The following is a 17855-nucleotide window of genomic DNA, read 5'->3' as shown; positions in this document are numbered from 1 at the left end:
TCGGGATCTTTGACTGGTCGAGGTTTAAACATGACCATCACCACCATGCCTCAACACAGAACACCATTTCCTGTGTGTTTTGTATTTTACGGCGATGGCCCCATTTCACACAGGAGCGACAAAGGTTTCATAAGCATGAACTGTGTCCTCCTAAACCAGATTGTACGGACAACAGACTGAAGTACAATGCAATAACTGGGGGATCTGAGATACGGGAGGGCAGAATGCAGTCATTGCTGCTGTGTTTGTTTCGCGTCTTGCTTCTTGATGTTAGCGAGTTAAGGCTGCTCAGGATGCAGCTTTTGATGCATGTTGTTTATCGTCTTCTTTCTTGCTCTTAAGGAGTTTCAACTGCTCTGGATGCAGCCATTCCTGCTGCCTTTGCTTCTCATCTTGCTTCTTGCTGTTGAGGAGTTATGGCTGCTCTAAATGCTGTTTTTGCAAGTCACTTTTTGTCAAGTTCACTTTTGTCAAGGCCATCTTCTTGCAAAATAAAGGAACAAGGAGGGGGAGGGGAGAGTGAGGAAGGGGAGAGAGGGGGAGAGAGAGAGAGAGAGGAGGGATGGTGGTTTGGCAAAGCCAATTTTGATACATACCCTCGGTGCTCACCTGTCTATTACCCACGGCCGAACGTAACCGTGAGTACTCACTGGCTAATTGCAGAACCAATCAATGGAGCACAACTTCCTGTCTATGCAGTCTTACACGCTAAATCGAGCCAATAAAGAGAATGAGATAAAACGGGCTGGTTGGAATAGCACAATAAGCAATCATCAATAGCACATATTCAGAGTGGTCATTGGGTTCTTCGTCGCCTCCCTGACCAAGGTCCTTCTTGCCCGGTTGCTCAGTTTGGTCAGACGGCCAACTCTTGGAAGAGTCTAGGTTGTTCCATATTATTTCCATTTCATAATGATGGAGTTCACTGTGCTCTTGGAAATTTTCAACACTCTAGAAATTGTTTTATACCCTTCCCCAGATCTATGCCTCCTCAGAATTCTACGGACAGTTCCTTGGACTTCATGGTAGAGTTTCTGCTCTGACATGCACTGTCAACTGTGGGACCTGACATAGAAAGGTGTGATTCCTTCTAAATCATGTCCAATCAATTGAATTGGCCACAGGTAGACTCTGATCAAGTTATAGAGACATCTCAAGGATGATCAACGGAAATTGGATGCACCTTGAGCTCAATTTGGAGTGTCATTTCAAAGGCGTTGAATACTTATTGATGCAAGACATTTCAGCTTTTGATTTTTATTGAATTTGTAAAATTTTCTAAAAACATGTTTTTACTTTGTCATTATGGGGTATTATGTTTGGATTGGTGGCAAAAATTTAAATGTAATCTATTTTAAAATCAGGCTGGAACACAACAAAAGTTGAGAGTTGTGAATACCTTCTGAAGGCACTGGAATGCATACCATCGCTCAGACTCCTAAATTGAAAACTATAGCACCCACAAAAGTGATGTATACAGCAATTTGTAGGTATGAAGATCAGGCATTCGATGATATGAGTTAGGAAGGTGTAAAAAAAAGGTTTGAGAACTTTATCATACAGAAACCGTTGTGGCCTGTTTTACGTCGAGGCATTTTTGAGCAGGCTGAAACAATACAGCAGCTTAAGACCTCTGTGAGGTGACAACGGGCTGACCAAGATGGCATACCACCAAATGCTTTTTTTTTTTTTTTGATGAGCACCATTGTAATTAACTTCAAAAGGGGTGTTTAAATTTACCCAAATACCCAGTTTTCACTCATGCACTCCCTTGGAGTTCCCTTAGTATGCATGCAAAGTTTTAGGCCATTGGGTTTCATGGTTTTGGGGTTTTGGAGAAGATACACTGATACGTACACACACACACATACACACACACACACACACACACACACACACACACACACACACACACACACACACACACACACACACACACACACACCTCTTTTATTATTATAGACTGGAACAAATATTATTATAGGGGTACCCAGCATTGCCTGGTGCTGTTCTATTCCTGTTGGCATTGTGAAGAAATCTAATTTTTTTTTCTCTCTCTGTCTCTGTCTCTGTCTCTGTCTCTGTCTCTGTCTCTGTCTCTGTCTCTGTCTCTGTCTCTGTCTCTGTCTCTGTCTCTGTCTCTGTCTCTGTCTCTGTCTCTGTCTCTGTCTCTCTCTCTCTCTCTCGCCTAAAAACATACACCCACTGAGGAATGGGGTTGGGGATCATTTAATTTTACCTTTCACATAGCTAAAAAGGCTTGGGTACATTGGAGTGATTTCAAAAAAAAAAAAAAAAAAAATCCAAATTTAAAAATGTATATATTTCAAAAAGGTTTTTTGGCATTAAACATTCTCCAGCACTCACTAAACAACTTCTGAAAGTTTGACGAGGATCCGTTTGGCCATCTCTGAGAAAAATGGTGAGACACACACGCAGACAGACAGATATTTCTTCTCGAAGGGCACTCGGTAGAGCGCATACCTCTACCACATAATGCCTGATCCACGAGAACATATCGGGCCCAATGCATTTTTGAAATATCATCCTATATATCGTTTTTGGCCCTATCTCTCAATGGTGAAGAATCACTTTAAAAGTTAAATAACCCTCATATCCAGATCTGGATTCGGATCTTCACCAAAATTGAAGAACTTCGTCCTTGCCACACACCCAACCTCTCCAAATGTCATTGGAATCCGTCCACAACTTTTTGAGATATCTGCACACAAACAAACAAACAGAGAGGGGTGAAAACATAACCTCCTTCACCTTCGGTGGCAGAGGTTAAAAAAAAAGTCATTAAAAAGTCCTAGTTTGGAACAAATAAATAAAAGATCAGGGGATCAAGGTTTCTTTCTTTTTTGAGAGGGAAAGGAAGGGGAAGGGGCGTCAGATAAGTCGGTGTGGTTTATGTTTGAATTTATATATATTTAAATAATTCTGGAAAAAATAACATTCGTGTGCAGTATTGCAAAAATACACTGCACAAAACTGGTCCGTCTTTAAGGTCTGCCGTTTTCATTTGAAGTTCATCGAGACACACTTACCCTGGTTGTCGGAAGACTCTTTTACAAGCACTTTCCTTGCAGTCGCGCCCACTTGTTCGGGAAATTAATTTACGCTTCGTATGATGTCGACCTTTTTTATTTTTTTACATGATGCCGAGCTGCTCCAACGTGGCCTCAGTTTGAGGTATACAGTGTATGTGACCTACTGGCATTTTCAGTTCTGTAAACGGCCAAAAGTCTGCTTGGTGCAAGGTCTGATAACGAGCTTGGGTGATATTTCAATAATCGAGCTCACAAGTTGTCGCTGATGTAATTGTGCAACCGAGTGGTAAAGTCAGAGGGTTCAGCTGCTTTTTAATTGACTGTTTCTTTTTTTTTTCTTTTTTAAATTATTACATCCAGAGTACCACGGATGTGAATCACTTCTTTATTTGCAGATTTGAGTTTAAAATTGTGAATACTTGGATCGTTGGACTGACAGATGAAGTGTTGCTGTTGTTGAGCTATTCTTTGCCACTGCATTAATTACTGAAGCTCAGAGAGCATTCAAATGTTAATTCTGGAAAACATGAAGCTCTGTCGAGAACTGTGATTCAACGTTTTATGAATACCTTTTGAAGGTGAGATGCGGTGATATGCGCTCGGCCAGTCATTCTCCGCACACTCGAGGCAATGGGATAGGTGTGATGAGGATCCTTGGCAGGTCTGCATGCCGACTCTTATCCACATTTCATATGAACAGAAAATCTGTAAGAACAACACTTATAGGGGGCCTTGAGTTGTATCCATCTCGTCTTTGGTTTGCCCAGTCACTTTTAGCAGGTAACGGAGAAGTGAGAATATGCATCTTTCATTACTGTATTTCGGATAGTGTGCATCTTGTCGACCAGTTCTTTATGAGTGATGAGGCAAAACTTTGCACCGAGTGGCTTTGTTAATAAGCAGAACTACCGGTCCCCCCCCCCCACCCCTGAGCAGGTTCTCCAAAAGCCCCTTGATATAGTTAAAAACAATACCTGCTGTAGTTACCTCTGCCACTGAAGGTGGATGGAGGTTATGTTTACACCCCTGTTTGTCTGTGAGCAGGGTATCTCAAATAGTTATGGACGGATTGAGACAAAATTCAGTGGACAGGTTTGGTGTGTGACAAGGACGAATTGTTTCCATTTTTTTTTTTTTGTATACCTTGTCGAGACTCGTGTGAGAGCTAACACACAATGCACAGCAAGGGGGGCATGAGACAAGAGGGGCAGGGGTGGGAAGGACAAAACAATGGGGAACAGAGACATTCGGAGATCTGTGTAAGGGAGAGGGATGGGGTGGGGAACATGGGGAATACAAGATGGACATTACAGGGAGTTTCAGGAAGGAAAGCAGGGAATTTGAAGGAGGTGGGTTTGGGTGGATTATCGGGGGTAGAAAAGATTGAGGATTTGGATGGGGGATGACAAGAGGTGGTGGTGAACAGCTGTTTTGAAGTCCTGGAGGGAAGAGTGGGATTGAATAGAGTGAGGGAGTTTATTCCAAACGCGGGAAAAAAGAGGAATGAAAGAGTGAAGGTGAGCAGTGATTCGTGATTTTGGTAGTTTTACCAGAAGGGGGTTGTTGGCGGACCTTGAGCACCCTGCGGAAATGTGGTGGGGACAAATCGCAGAGAGAACAGGGGGGCGAGGCTGGAGAGGAGACGGTAGAAGACAGAAAGACCACCGACCAACCTGCGGTGATTGAGTGAGAGGCCCAAAGACTCAGCTTCATTGCGGGAGATGCCGATGATCCGAAATGCCCTGGTTTCTACAGCGTGAAGCCGAGAAAGGTGAGAGGCAGGAGCACCAGCCCAGAGGGGAGAGCAGTACTCCATCAGGCTGCGGACAAAAGCTTTGTAAGTGGTCAGGTGCTCAGGTGGGCCGAGGAAGGACTTTGCACGACGGAGGATTCCCAGTCGGCGACTGGCTTTGGAGGCGAGGTTTTGAAATGTGGCTTTCCCAGGAAAGGTCATGGCAGATAGTGAGACTCAGAAGCTTGAAAGAAAGGACTTCTTCCAGAGGATTGTTGATAAAGTGGATGGGGGGGTTTTCTAAACAGTCTTTTCGGAGAGACAAAGTGAGAGTATGAGATTTGTCCGGATTGAAAGACATGTTCCACGTGTTGGACCAGTTTGTGATTTTACCCAGATCTGCAGTGAGCGAAGAAGCTGCTGCTTGCCGGTCTGAGGGATGACAGATGGTACGGCAGAGAGTGGAGTCGTCAGCAAAGAGATATAGAGGATTTTCCAGATGGTCGGAGAGATCGTTGATTAAAACCAGAAAAAGAACAGGGCCCAGAACGCTACCTTGAGGAACTCCAGCCTGCACAGGAAGAGGGGATGAAAGAACTCCATTTAGGGTCACACGGTGACTGCGACAGGAGAGGAAGTCTGCGAGCCATGAGTGGAGATGGCCTTGGATACCATAGGAAGAGAGTTTGGTGAGCAGGGCAGGGTGCCAGACTGTGTCAAAAGCACGTGATGTGTCCAGGGATACGGCTCGGATTTCCTGTCTGGCATTGAAAGCTTCCATCCATTGTTGGGAGAGCAAAAGCAGCATATCCAGGGTAGAGTGACCTGGTCTGAAACCAAATTGATGATCAGAAATCAAGCCATTGGAGAAGAGGAAGGATTTCATGTCTGAAGCGATGATGGATTCTTTAACCTTGCTGATGATTGGGAGAAGGCTGATTGGTCTGTAGTTGCAGGGATCTGTTTTTGCACCTTTTTCTGCAGGGCAGTGATGTTTGCAGATTTCCAAGCAGATGGCAGATGACCTTGAGCAAATGAGAGGGTGAATAGAACAGAGAGAGGGTGAGCAAGAGCAGAAGAGCAGGCTTTGAGGACACGTGGGCTGATGCCGTCTGGACCGGTTGCAGAATCTGACTCGAGGTTTGAAAGCAAGCTCTCCACCTTGTCAGGAGAAAAGGACACAGAGTCCAGGGACAGTTGGGTGCGACTCGGTAAGGTGGGTAGAGAAAGTGATGGGTTTTTGACACAAGATTTAGCTGCAAACACAGAGTTTAGGCATTCAGCTTTTTCACGTGCGGTATCAGCAGTGCGGCCATTTGAGGTAAGGGAGGGGATGGAGGGGGAACATACACCAGAAACAGATTTGATTAGATGCCACCAGGATTTTGAGGAGGGAGAGAGGTTTGAAAGTTCAGACTTGAGCTTTAAAAGATGTTGTTTTCTGGCTCTCCTGAGGGTAGATACACACTTTTTCCAATCTCTGGTGCCCATGTTCTCAAATCCTGCTCTGGTGTTCTTGCTTCTTCTTTGTCTTTGCTCTTCAACCTGCCCTTTGCCTTTGGCCACCTCCCATCTGCCTTGAAATCAGCAAACATCACTCACATCCACAAGATGGCTGCTTAAACAGATCCTCTCGATTCCAGAGTACTATTCTTGATTCCAATTATAAGCAAAGCGATGGAGCCCATCATTGCTGCTTTCGTGAAGCCTTTCCTCTTCTTCAAACTCCTTGTTCTCTAATTATCAGCTTGGATTCTGGCTTGGTCACTCAAAACAGGACATGTTTCTGCTCCCCTCTCAGCAATGTTTTTTTTTTTTTTTTTTGATACATAGTCAAGGCTCGTGGAAGAGCTAATGCTAACACACTAAATGGATCAGGACACAATAGGACAAAAGGAACAGTAGAGAGAGAGGGGGGAAACACTAATTGCAGAGCTGAAGGCCAAGACAGAGGGAGGTGGAAAAACAATGGGTTTGGGGAAGAATGGGGGTCAGGAGAGAATGCATGATGTGAACAAGATGGATACATCTAAGGAAGCTCTCAAAAGGGAAAACTGGAAATTTGGAAGGAGGAGCGATTGGGTGGAGTTTGGGGGGGGGGAGGTTAACGAGGGTAGAAAAGAGAATGGTTTTGGAATGTGGATGATCTGAGATGGTGGTGAACAGCTGTCTTGAAGACCTGGATTGAAGAATGAGATTGAAGAGAATGTGGAGGTTTGTTCCACAGGCGGGAAAGAAGAATAACAAATGGTTATAGCCCGCAAACCTCACACGAGGGGTAAAGACCGTCTCCCTGGACATATCTCCGCCACGTGACACAGTCTACCATGCAGCTCTACTTTCCAAACTCACCACCTGTGGCATACAAGGCCGCCTTCAAGCCTGGCTTTTTGACTTCATCCACTCGCTCAGTCAGCGAATTGCAATCAATGAAATCCTCTGCTGTCGCAATGGACCTAAAATTCCCAAAACTGTATGCCTTGGGCTCAATCCTGTTGCTCATCTATATAAACGAATGATCTGATGCTCTGGAACACCCTCTCTTCCGTTTTGACAGATTATTCCACATTATGTTTTACAGTACCCCCCCCCCCGAACCCCACCCCCTACCACCACACTAACAGGCAGATCGCAGTGGTAACATTCTTTCCTGATATGGAATTGAGTAAATGCTGTACTGATAAATGGAACATGTCTTCCAATCCTTCCAAATTTCATAGTATCATCCTGTCTCGTGAAAGATCATCAAACAAACCCACCTATCTCTATCCATGGTCAGCCACTGAAGTGGTTAGATCTCTTGAATTTCTAGGCAATGACCTTTCCTGGAGACACTACGTTACAAAGCTGGCCTTCAAAGCCAGCCACAGACTCCTGGACATCCTTCATCATTCCTTGAGAATTAAAACTATCCTGAGCCAACAAGGCCTTCGTAGCCCAATGGAGTACTGCTCTCACCTATGAACTGGTGCCCCAGCATTACATCTGTCTCTCCTGGGATCTGTGGAATCTAAAGCCCTCAACATTGTTGCCATTTGAAGCTGAATGAAGCACAAGGTCTATTGCTCTCACTTGCAGACAGACCGTTGGTCTTTCTTCTTTCACTGCTTCTGCAGTCTAGCCACTTCTGCTTTCTCAGGCATGCAACCCTCTCCAGCAGCTCCTGCATTCACATGTTCTTCCAGTAAGCCCGTTCCTGATATAAAAAAATTTCAAAGTGTAGGCCACTGCACTGCTATTCCCAAACTCGAGTCTTTTATTCCTCTTTTGTCCAGTTTGGGGAAATGTCTTCCTGAGGCTATTCCATCCCACCCTACTCTCCAGTCCTCTGAGCAGCTGATAAACTATCATCTGGCCTTTTAATTTTATGCACATTGAAAATTGTGCTTCGTTTTATTGCGTCAGTCAATCCACGGTGTGGTTGGAGGTCGTCTTGAAGTTTGCACCAAAACAATTGGTTGGTAGTAAATTGGCATCCTTTATCCTGTTCTTGCACGTGTATAACTGCAACAAAAACTGACAAGAAAACAGAGGAGGCACACCTAACCCCTGATTTGTATAATCGTGCTTTTCATTCAAGGATGAAGGTACCACAAACGATAATAGAGCTGCTCAGCAGGCAAGGTTCAGGTCAAATGGTTCAACCACTGAATGGTCTTCAGCCAGGACTTCGCAGGCATCATGCGCTCCACAATTAGTACCCTCCCAAGGGGGAAGGGCATCACGTGACTGCAATAAACAGATGGCAAACCTAAAGTCGTCTTCATCATCACCTTGCTTCTGTTGCTGGGTGTGTTCAGGTGTGCGTGTGGGTGGGATGATCAAACAAATTGCAAGATGCATGGTAGCTCAACCAAACTCAGTATAGTAGAGCGTCCCCTCTGTGTCTGGGAAGTCGGCGGTTCGAACCCCGGCTGAGTCATACCAAAGACTTTTAAAATGACATGTGTTGCTTCCTTGCCTGATGCTCAGCATTTAAAAGGGATCGAGCATGGACAAACAATCATAGGTTGGCAAACATTGCATAAATTGCAACCATAGGTTGGCAACTTCATCGGCCGGTTGCTGAAGTTCCTTGTAAGGGAACCCATATTAATTATCTTATCACCCTCGGCCAAATTCTTCCAAAATTTTAATTTGTGAAGTTGGGTATTTGGGCATCGGTCGCCTTTTTCACACGTTTTCCACGACAGGAATGTGATCCGACAGGCGTTTGATGAAATGCGATGCGATAAAATGAGTAGAATTTATTATTATTATTATTATTATTATTATTATTATTTGTTATCTCATTTGTTTTACAGTGGCAATACCATCGTAAATCTTTCCCAGTTTGTGTTTCATGTCTTAATCCTCGAGATTGGTGCCAGTTCCTGTTGGTGGAGTTAACCTTGTTGTCCTTGGATACATAAGGTGCTTCAAATTTCAGGAGCCTTGCTTCATCGCAGGCCTTATTTATTTTTCTCCATTTTCACAATGCGAGGGAAGGCCGAGGCATTGCGTGCGCCGTTCTCCCCCCCCCCCCCCAAGCCCTCCCCGACGTGCAGATGAGTGGTACAGCCCTGATCCAGGCTCTTTTTCTCGGCATTGCGCTCTCTTTTTCGCTCCGGGAGGATGTAAGCGCCAGCTGAAAGGGAAGTCAAGGAGCTGGGAGTCTAATATCAACAGGAACACCAAGTCGCAGGGTCCATCCCCATTTGCAAAAAGCCTGCCAGCTCCACAGACCCGGATCTCATGTCGGTGCCACCACGGAGGGCAGATTCGCTCGAAGGGTAGGCCACGTCGATGCTCTGACCTTTCATCCACCTTCCAGATTTTATTCTGAATCCATTCTGTGCCTGTTACTCACCACAACAACTTGAGTGTTCGCCTGAGGCAGTGATGCCAACAATTTCATGTGGGTTGTGCAGAAGTAGCAGTACCAATCAACTGGTGATCCATTTGCCTCCTGGTTGTTTTACAAATGTATCGACACCAACAACTACACTCGAGATGCTTTCCTTGTACAATCGATGGCTTGCTCAAGGAAAGGATTCCTAAAATATGTGTGTTGTGTGTGTGTGTGTAGGTGTACAACACGTGTGCATGATGATTAGAGTGGGATGTATTTTTTTTCTGACCTTTGACATTATTCCATCGCACCGATTGTGTCTGAATTGGCTTTGTGTGCTGCCCATTGGATTGAGGTCACATGTGGGTTTTTTTTTGGTTTTTAATCCCCCCCCCCCCTTTTTTTCTATTTTTAACTGCAGGAGTGCCATTGCCGCCTGTACCAACAATGGTATTTACCGGATAGTTCTGGCTTTTGCTGTTACGCATTCCTGTCGCATGTGATGTGGGTCCGCATAAAGAAATCTGATGGCGAATATCTCTTCCTGGCGAGTAGGATGTTGAACCTTTTTAGCAAATATTTGCCACTGAGTTGACTGGCCCAGTGGTAGTTTGATTACCGACGAAATATGATCCACTGCGATCTACTGTCCTGGTCCTTTGGCGTCTGGCCTTTGCATCATCAAGAGGTTGTTGTCATGGTTGACCTGTCTGGTTTAACTTGCTAGTGTCATTGATGGCCCAATGGTATCTTTTGCAAGGAATAGACCGATTGTTCGATCGTTTTGTAGCCTAACTCCAAACTCCTCTTTTTGACTTTATTCCAGTATGCTGCTAAAGTTGTATCTGATAGTGCCCGAAAGTGATATGTCTGACTAAAACGGCCCGCAGGCAGCACCAACCTCGATATCCATTGGGACCATACTCTGTGAAAGCGTTGGTGCTGCCTAAGCAGTCTCCTTGGCTATTGGGCACAATCCTGGACGGGTCGCCACTCCGACACAGGATACCAGCAACCTGGTACTCATTTTGCCAACCTGGGAAGGATGACAGGCAGAGTCAACCCCACCTGGTATTAATTCAACAGATGAGTGGGATTTGAACTCAGGGTCCTTGGATCCCAAGCCCAACACCCTCACCATGAAGCCAACACCAGGCGTATAAACTCGATATGTTTTGGCGTAATGGAAACATTGATTTTATTCATTCTGAAATGGATAACAAAAGCATGATGAATACAGTAAAACCGCAGGTAAAACAAGGTACAGACACATGATGGAGTCTGCACCAAGCAACCGGCCGCTTTCAGGCCACACTTTGCAGCAGGTACCAGTGTGTACAATGGTGTGGATTCAATGTTGAGCGAGAGCGGTATGAGGTTGCCATGGTTACCAAGGTACATGGTGGTGTGGGCCTATCACAATAAATACGTTCGAGTGTCTAAAGTTTAAGTTCAGTAAACTCGATGCTGCATTCCACCACCCCTGTCCCCTCCCAACCAACCAAAAATGTACGACCGATGAAAAAAAAAAAAAAAAAGAATTTTTTTTTGCTTTTGTCGTTATACAGTACTCGAGTCACCCATAACTTGCCAATAATGGCTCTGTCGTCATTTTTTGGTCTCTTCGGATTGATCTAAAATGCATATTTTACTCTGAATTATTTTAACAGACAGGGTATATCTAATTGCAGCGTTATCATCATCGTCATCACCTCCAGAAACGTCAGGCTGAATCCCAATACAGTGAGCATAATGATAGCGTCGTGAGTCAGAGTCATCCTTGGAAGGTGATCCTGCACGTTTGCTCGAGACATCCGATCGGTTTGCATTCTTTCTCACTTGCCATGCAGCCTCTTTTCAGAGAGCCTTGCGTGCAAGATCCTGGACACCCATTGAGCAGAGGACAACACTTTTCATCCTTGTGTCTCTTGGGCACCCGGATGGGTCTCTCTCCCGGTGTCGACTCACGAAACCAGAGCCTTTTTTGTCAACACCAGATCTTCATATTTTATGAGCTATCAATTAATGCTCTGCTGCGGACGGTGTCGTCGAATGTCTACCAGGCGTGCGTCGGTATCAGCAATTGCATTGGTTTATTTAGTGCTTGATGATGACAATCGAAAGTTGAGAGTTGATTGGCGCACTGTGTCTTTGTTCTCTGTGCGTTATTACAGTATCCATTGAGGACATTGTATCGATATGTGCCGAGGCACAACGACCAGTGTAACGTGAACGGATGTTCACGTCCGCCTCGTTTCGTTGACTCTGAGCGACCGAGATGTCACCGGTTATCGCAATGTTCAAGAATGAATGGCCACGGTGAGCCTCGATACAGACAGCCGGAGACTCTGCTTTCACTGTTAATTATAAGCCGTCAAGACCCACGCAGCTTCGCACCTCGGATTGGATTTGGATGATATTTCTGTGAACGTGTCCACGCGAAACCCACTTGACATTGTAGCTCACAGCATGTGTGCAGCATCCTATCCTGTGTGTTTAAATGGGGGTTACAGGTGATTGGGACAGGCGACCGATTTCATTGCTGACCGTTGAGCAAAGGAAAACCTCCAGCTGGTTTTGAAAGTACTGACTCGTACCCAGGACTAAGTAGTCTCAATGTGATAGTTGACATGACAGTTCATTGATGATTACCAGATTGATGATATTCCTCCTCCTATTAACCTAGTATTCTGTAAACAAGAGCAGCTCGATTGACCTCACAGTGTCTGTATCATGGGTTGGTCATGATTGAAATCTTTGTTCAAATAATACCATATCCAAGCTTTAAGCCCCCTTTTAGTTCAAAATTCCAGGTGCTATGAATCCCATGTGAAGGATATTTACATGTTATGTTAGTGAACCCCCGTACCAAACCCACACGAGAGTCCTGCCCACCTCACTCTCACCAACACCTCCTTCTCATTCCTCATTTGCCTTCCTTCCTTCATTTCGTACAACAAGGGGATTTTACAGTGCACTGTGGGTAATGCTAATAAAATGTGCTCATTTGAGCATCTGTCTGTTTGCGTCGGTGTTTCTGAAGCAGTCTCTTGACAAGGGTTATGCGGAGTGCTTTCCCTTGGCCTTCCCAGCAGTCAGTCATGGTGTAAGGATTTGTAATTATTTATTTTCTTTTTGTATACAGAGTCGAGGCTCTTGTGGAAGAGCTGGAACACAGAATGGATCAGGACGCAGCATAACAAAAGGAACAGCAGAAAGAGAAGAGGGAAATGCAAGCAGCAGGGCCGAGGGAAAAAATAGATGGAGATGATCTAAAGGGATGTTGGTAATGATGAGGAGTAGGGGGAAACACAAGGGGTGGATAAGATGAATGCAGAGGCAAAAATTTGGGGGTGCGGGTGGTTTAACGGGTGTAAAAAATATCTTGGTTTTGGGTGCAGGGATGATCAAAAATGGTGGTGAACAGCGAAAGGGAGGGAAAGGAAATGGGAGGGAGGGGTGAGAGGGAGGGGAGAGGGGGAGAAGGAGAGAGAGGGAGGGGGAGAGGGAGGGGTGAGAGAGAGGGAGGGGTGAGAGAGAGGGAGGGGTGAGAGAGAGGGAGGGGGAGAGAGAGGGAGGGGAGAGAAGGAGTGGGAGAGAGAGAGGGAAGGGGAGAAAGAGGAGCTGGGGGAGAGAGAGGGAGGGGGAGAGAGAAGGAGAGGGGGAGAGGGAAGGGGAGAAAGAGGAGGTGGGGGAGAGAGAGGAAGGGAGGGAGAGAGGGAGGGAGAGGGAGCGAGTGGATTTCTCATGATTAAAAGACATTCCAAGTGTTTGACCAGTTTGTGATTGTGTCAATGTCTGCAGAAAGGAAAGAGGCTGCTGTCTGCCTGTCTGTCTGAAGGATGAGGAATGTCACAGCAGAGTGTGGAGTCATCAGCAAAGATACAAAGAGGATTTCCAGAGAGTTAGAGAGATCATTAATGAAAATTAGGAATAGGATGTGGACTAGAACACTGCCATTGGGCATTTCAGCCTTGACAGGGAGAGGAGATGAAAGGATTCCCGTTGAGAGCAACACGTTGGCTGCGAGAGTGGAGGAAATCAGCAACCCAAGAGTGGAGTTGGCCTTGGGTGCTATTGGCAGGGAGTTTGGAGAGCAAGGCAGGATGCCATGCACCATCAAAAGCTAGAGATATGTCTCGAGAGATGGCCCTGATCTGATATCTGACATTGAAGGCCCCTATCCATTGTTGGGAGAGTCAAAGTCGCATGGCCAAGGCAGAGTGACCTGTTCTGAATCCAAATTGATGATCTCAGATGAGGTTATTGGAGAAAATGAATTATTTTATATCAACTGTGATGATGGATTCCATGATATTGCTGATGATTGGAAGTAAGCTAATTGGTGTACATGGTTAATGGGATCTGTTTTTGCACCTTTTATTTGATGCAGTGATGTTTGCTGACTTCCAAGGACATGGAAGATGACCCAAGGCAAATGACAGGGTGAAAAGGGCAGAGAGAGGAAGTGTCAAAGCAACATCTGGTCCAGTTGCAGAATCAGTTTAGGGTTGATAGAACCTTCTCCACCTTCTCAGATGTAAAAGCCACAGAGTTCAGACGCAGTTGGGTGCAACTGGGAAGAGAGATAGAGATAGAGACAGAGAGAGAGAGAGACACAACATTTGGAAGAAACACAGAATTGAGGCATTCGGCATTTTCACAAGTGGAGTCGGTTATCATGCCATTTGAGGAGAGGGAAGCGATGGAGGCGGAGCATACACCAGAGACTGACTTGAAAAGGTGCCACCACATTTTAGAGGGAAGCGATGGAGGCGGAGCATACACCAGAGTGACTTGAAAAGGTGCCACCACATTTTAGAGGAGACATCATTAGAAGTTCAATGTTGAGGTTGGACAGATTGTTTTCTGGCTCTCCTGAAAGTGAACACACTTTTTGAGGGCTTTATGGAATGATCTGAAGTTGCTTTGGTCGAATTTGCCTTCCACGAGGACAATGCTTCTTGTTTCAGGGCAACTGCCTCACCACAGGATTCAGTGTACCATGAGTGAGAGGATGCATATGATAACTGAAGACGAGATGGGATTAATTAGAGCATAAGGGAGTGCAGGTTTCTGGGGAAGAATTCCCAAGGTGAGTTAATATTAGGGGCGGTAGATATGGGAGACCAGTCCTGAAGAGAGATGGTGCTTGCAGTCCCCATGCGGGTTTACCGAAGTAAACTGCCAGACTCTCCGGCGCTGAGGCTGTTATCTGATCATGGCCAAAGAGATGTTGACCTTCACAAGCACATCATCAGATGAACCAATTGGGGCAGAGGAAAAGCAAGATACATTGGTGGGGAAGTTGGTCATCACCAAATTCAGAAGAGAGGATTTGTCATTGACACAAAATTTGGGTGGGAAGGTTTACAGATTGAGTCAGTCCCATGGAGTCACAGAAGTCCTTTGTAGATGTGCCATGGCTGGTGAGAGAGGTACCGACACCCAGTAAATTTGCATGATGACAATTGAAATCACCACATATTAGGAAGAGGGAGTTGGGATGAGTGGTTAAAAGTTGGTCCATGTCATCTGAGAGATGTAGATGGAGTCTTCACTGCTGGGAGGATGGTACAACACACAGGCAAACATGAGGTCGGAGTGGAGGGGAAGTTTCAGCTAGAGGTACTCTTGGGGTTTGGCAGGTGTAAGAGCAGTACATAGAGAGTGAGAAATCGAGTTCTTGATGTACGGTGCAACTTCACTGCCAGGATGAGATTCAGCTCGATCAAACTGGAGGAGACAAGAGCCAAGGAAAGACACTAATGACTCAGGGACTTCCTATGGAAGGAAGGATTCTGTTAAGCAGATGATGTCCTGTTTATTTGCAGTTGCCTGGATTGAGAGGTGGCAGTTGGTTGCGGAGGCCCTGGATGTTTGAGGTCCACACAGTTAGGGATGGAGGGACATAGGGATGTGGAAAGGAACAAGAAGAGGGCGTGGGGCAGGGGAAAGACAGGAGGGGCAGGTGAAGCCGAGAGGTGGAGCGGTGGGGCGAAGCCGGGAGGGGGTAAATGGAGAGATGGCAGTGTGGGTTGGGGTAATTCGAGAGGTTGGGAGGGTGAGGGGAAATTGAGAGAGTTGGAGGGTGGGGGAGTAACTGTGAGGGTGAGGAGTGGGGGGCTGAGAAAGGACTGGACGAGGGCTGAGAGGGGGTGGGATGAGGGGAATCTGAGATGGAGCGCGAAGTGGCGGAAGCTAAGAGATGGGGTGGAATGGGGAGGGGAGAGCAGATGGGGGGGGGGTACTGACATGGAGCATGGAGGGGGTTGACACCATGAATGGTTGCAAATAACCTCTGCAAAATAGATGTTTCAGGATTCCCAAACTGAACAGCTTGTGACCATACTTCATGGGTGAGGTGGTAAAAAAACAAATTTTTGGTTGAAAGCATGGAAGAAAATTTAACTGTATGTGCAAAAGAAGGCTGGATGAACTAAACGTTCAGGAGCGAAGAGGTTTTGGGAAATAATCCTTGTATTGTGAAAAAGAAGAGATTTTGATGAAGAATAAGAATGAATGGATCGTTCCTGATGGAGTAATAATGAGAGGAGGCCATTTTAAAATACATTTTTTTTTTTTTTTTTTGCAATAATGCTTCAAATACTTCAAAATGATGTTAATGCAATCAAAAGAATTTGTGCGTGTATGATATAATTTAACGGCAACGAGAGCTGTGATATAGATGGTGAGGAGACGAGTGAAAATACCTGGGTTCGTGTGTTCGTGTTACCTTATGAACCACTTGTGATGCAGGAAATGTCTTTGAAATCCCATATAACCTCCATTTATCCATCCCATGGACACTTTGTGTGCTTGCCCATTGTCTACTAATCTCCTTGCACTTCACAAGCTCAACCATGGGTCTTCGATTACTGCAAAAATAAAGAACTACTGTATTTGTAAAGATAAGTTGCTGCTGCATCACGCAAGTCAGAGGAATACTGTGGTGGAGGATTGAACAGTTGTAGCAAAATACTATGTCGTAGTCGACCATTCTTTACCAACCACAATTAAATTCCCACGTTCTTGTGGGGTTGGCCAGGGGAAGTTTTTGGCCCGAGTCTTTCAAAAACCAACTGGCCAGGCCTGACATTTGACTAAGTAGTGAGGGAAGGAATTTGGAATTTGCCCATGGTGCCCGGCGATACCTTGCCTACTCTTCACAAAGGACATAGTGGGATCTTTAACATTCACAACTAATGCCGGCAGGTGAGACGCCTAGTTTAATGTCCATCCGAGGGACGGCACACACATTGAAGAACGACCTTGCCTGTGAAACACCTGGATGACGGTTTCTAGCTGGGCCGAGATTCCAACCCAGATTAGACAGCTTCGAGGCGAGTGTGTGTACCTTTAGGCTATCCTGCCAGCCCATGTTGTAGTTCACCGTATTTTGTGGAATTAAAAGTTGTCTGTTGTCAATAGTTGTGATTTCTTTTCACATTTGCTTGGGAATCTTTTTCACTCTCATTGTATTTTGCTTTGTTCCTATTTTTCAGGACAAACCCAGAGCAAAATGCAGATCGTCTACTCAAGAGTGTCCTCTCATCACCACCACCATCAGCACCGCCACCCCCACCACAATCAGCACCACCACCACCACCATCAGCACCACCACCACCACCACCATCAGCACCGCCACCCCCGTCAACACCACCACCGCTGCTCTTTCCACCCCCACCGCCTCACTTGTTTCCCGAGGAAACACTCGGGTCGGATGATGAGGAACAAGAAGACCCCAATGACTACTGCAAAGGTGTTTCATTGCACACGGCACAATGTGCCCACAAAGTATCATTACTGACATGGTTTTTTTTAAAATACAGCTCTTTAAACAGCTTCATAACACAGCTCTTTCTGATCAAACAATTGTGGCATGCCCCCAAACAGAATGTGTTTTGTTTAATTCACCTCTGCTCTGAACACCGCATTATCATCTCGACCAACTGAAGTGTATCCTCACCGACCATGTATTTGGTCCACTTTGTTCCAAACGTGCTATCTTTGATGGAATAGGCATCCAATGAATATCAGGTTTTTTTCATTCTGGATGGGGATTGTAATGCCTTTGTGAATTAAAAGCATTTTTAGATTCAGCAGCATAGGATGGGGATGGGAACAATGTACTTGAAACCGTAGGAATGAAGCCTCTTCAAGTGCCAATACGATGTTGGAGAAGGGTGTTGTGCCACAAAATTGGTATGAACATACTCTACTTATCAAAGAAAGTCCA

General features: G+C 45.5%; 1 protein-coding gene across 3 annotated transcripts in view; it reads left to right on the top strand.

Annotated features, from left to right (window-relative positions):
* LOC147032688 (uncharacterized) overlaps positions 1 to 17855 on the top strand; it is a 150096-nt gene that overhangs the window by 61400 nt on the left and 70841 nt on the right. Inside the window, exons 1-2 of one of the 3 annotated variants that reach the window (XM_085870502.1) lie at positions 9365 to 9557; positions 17122 to 17378. In XM_085870502.1, coding sequence (XP_085726628.1) covers positions 9520 to 9557; positions 17122 to 17378 — 295 coding nt within the window. In that variant the 5' untranslated portion in view covers positions 9365 to 9519. Of the gene's footprint in view, positions 1 to 9364; positions 9558 to 11790; positions 11936 to 17121; positions 17379 to 17855 lie in introns of those variants that run through there. The other 2 variants (XM_085870501.1, XM_085870500.1) reach the window with 2 other exon arrangements.

The sequence above is a fragment of the Eptatretus burgeri genome, chromosome 2, assembly GCF_056783735.1.
Source record: "Eptatretus burgeri isolate ZD-2024b chromosome 2, Ebu_testis_v1, whole genome shotgun sequence".
NCBI lineage: Eukaryota > Metazoa > Chordata > Myxini > Myxiniformes > Myxinidae > Eptatretus > Eptatretus burgeri.
This window is presented reverse-complemented; position numbering and strand designations above follow the sequence as displayed.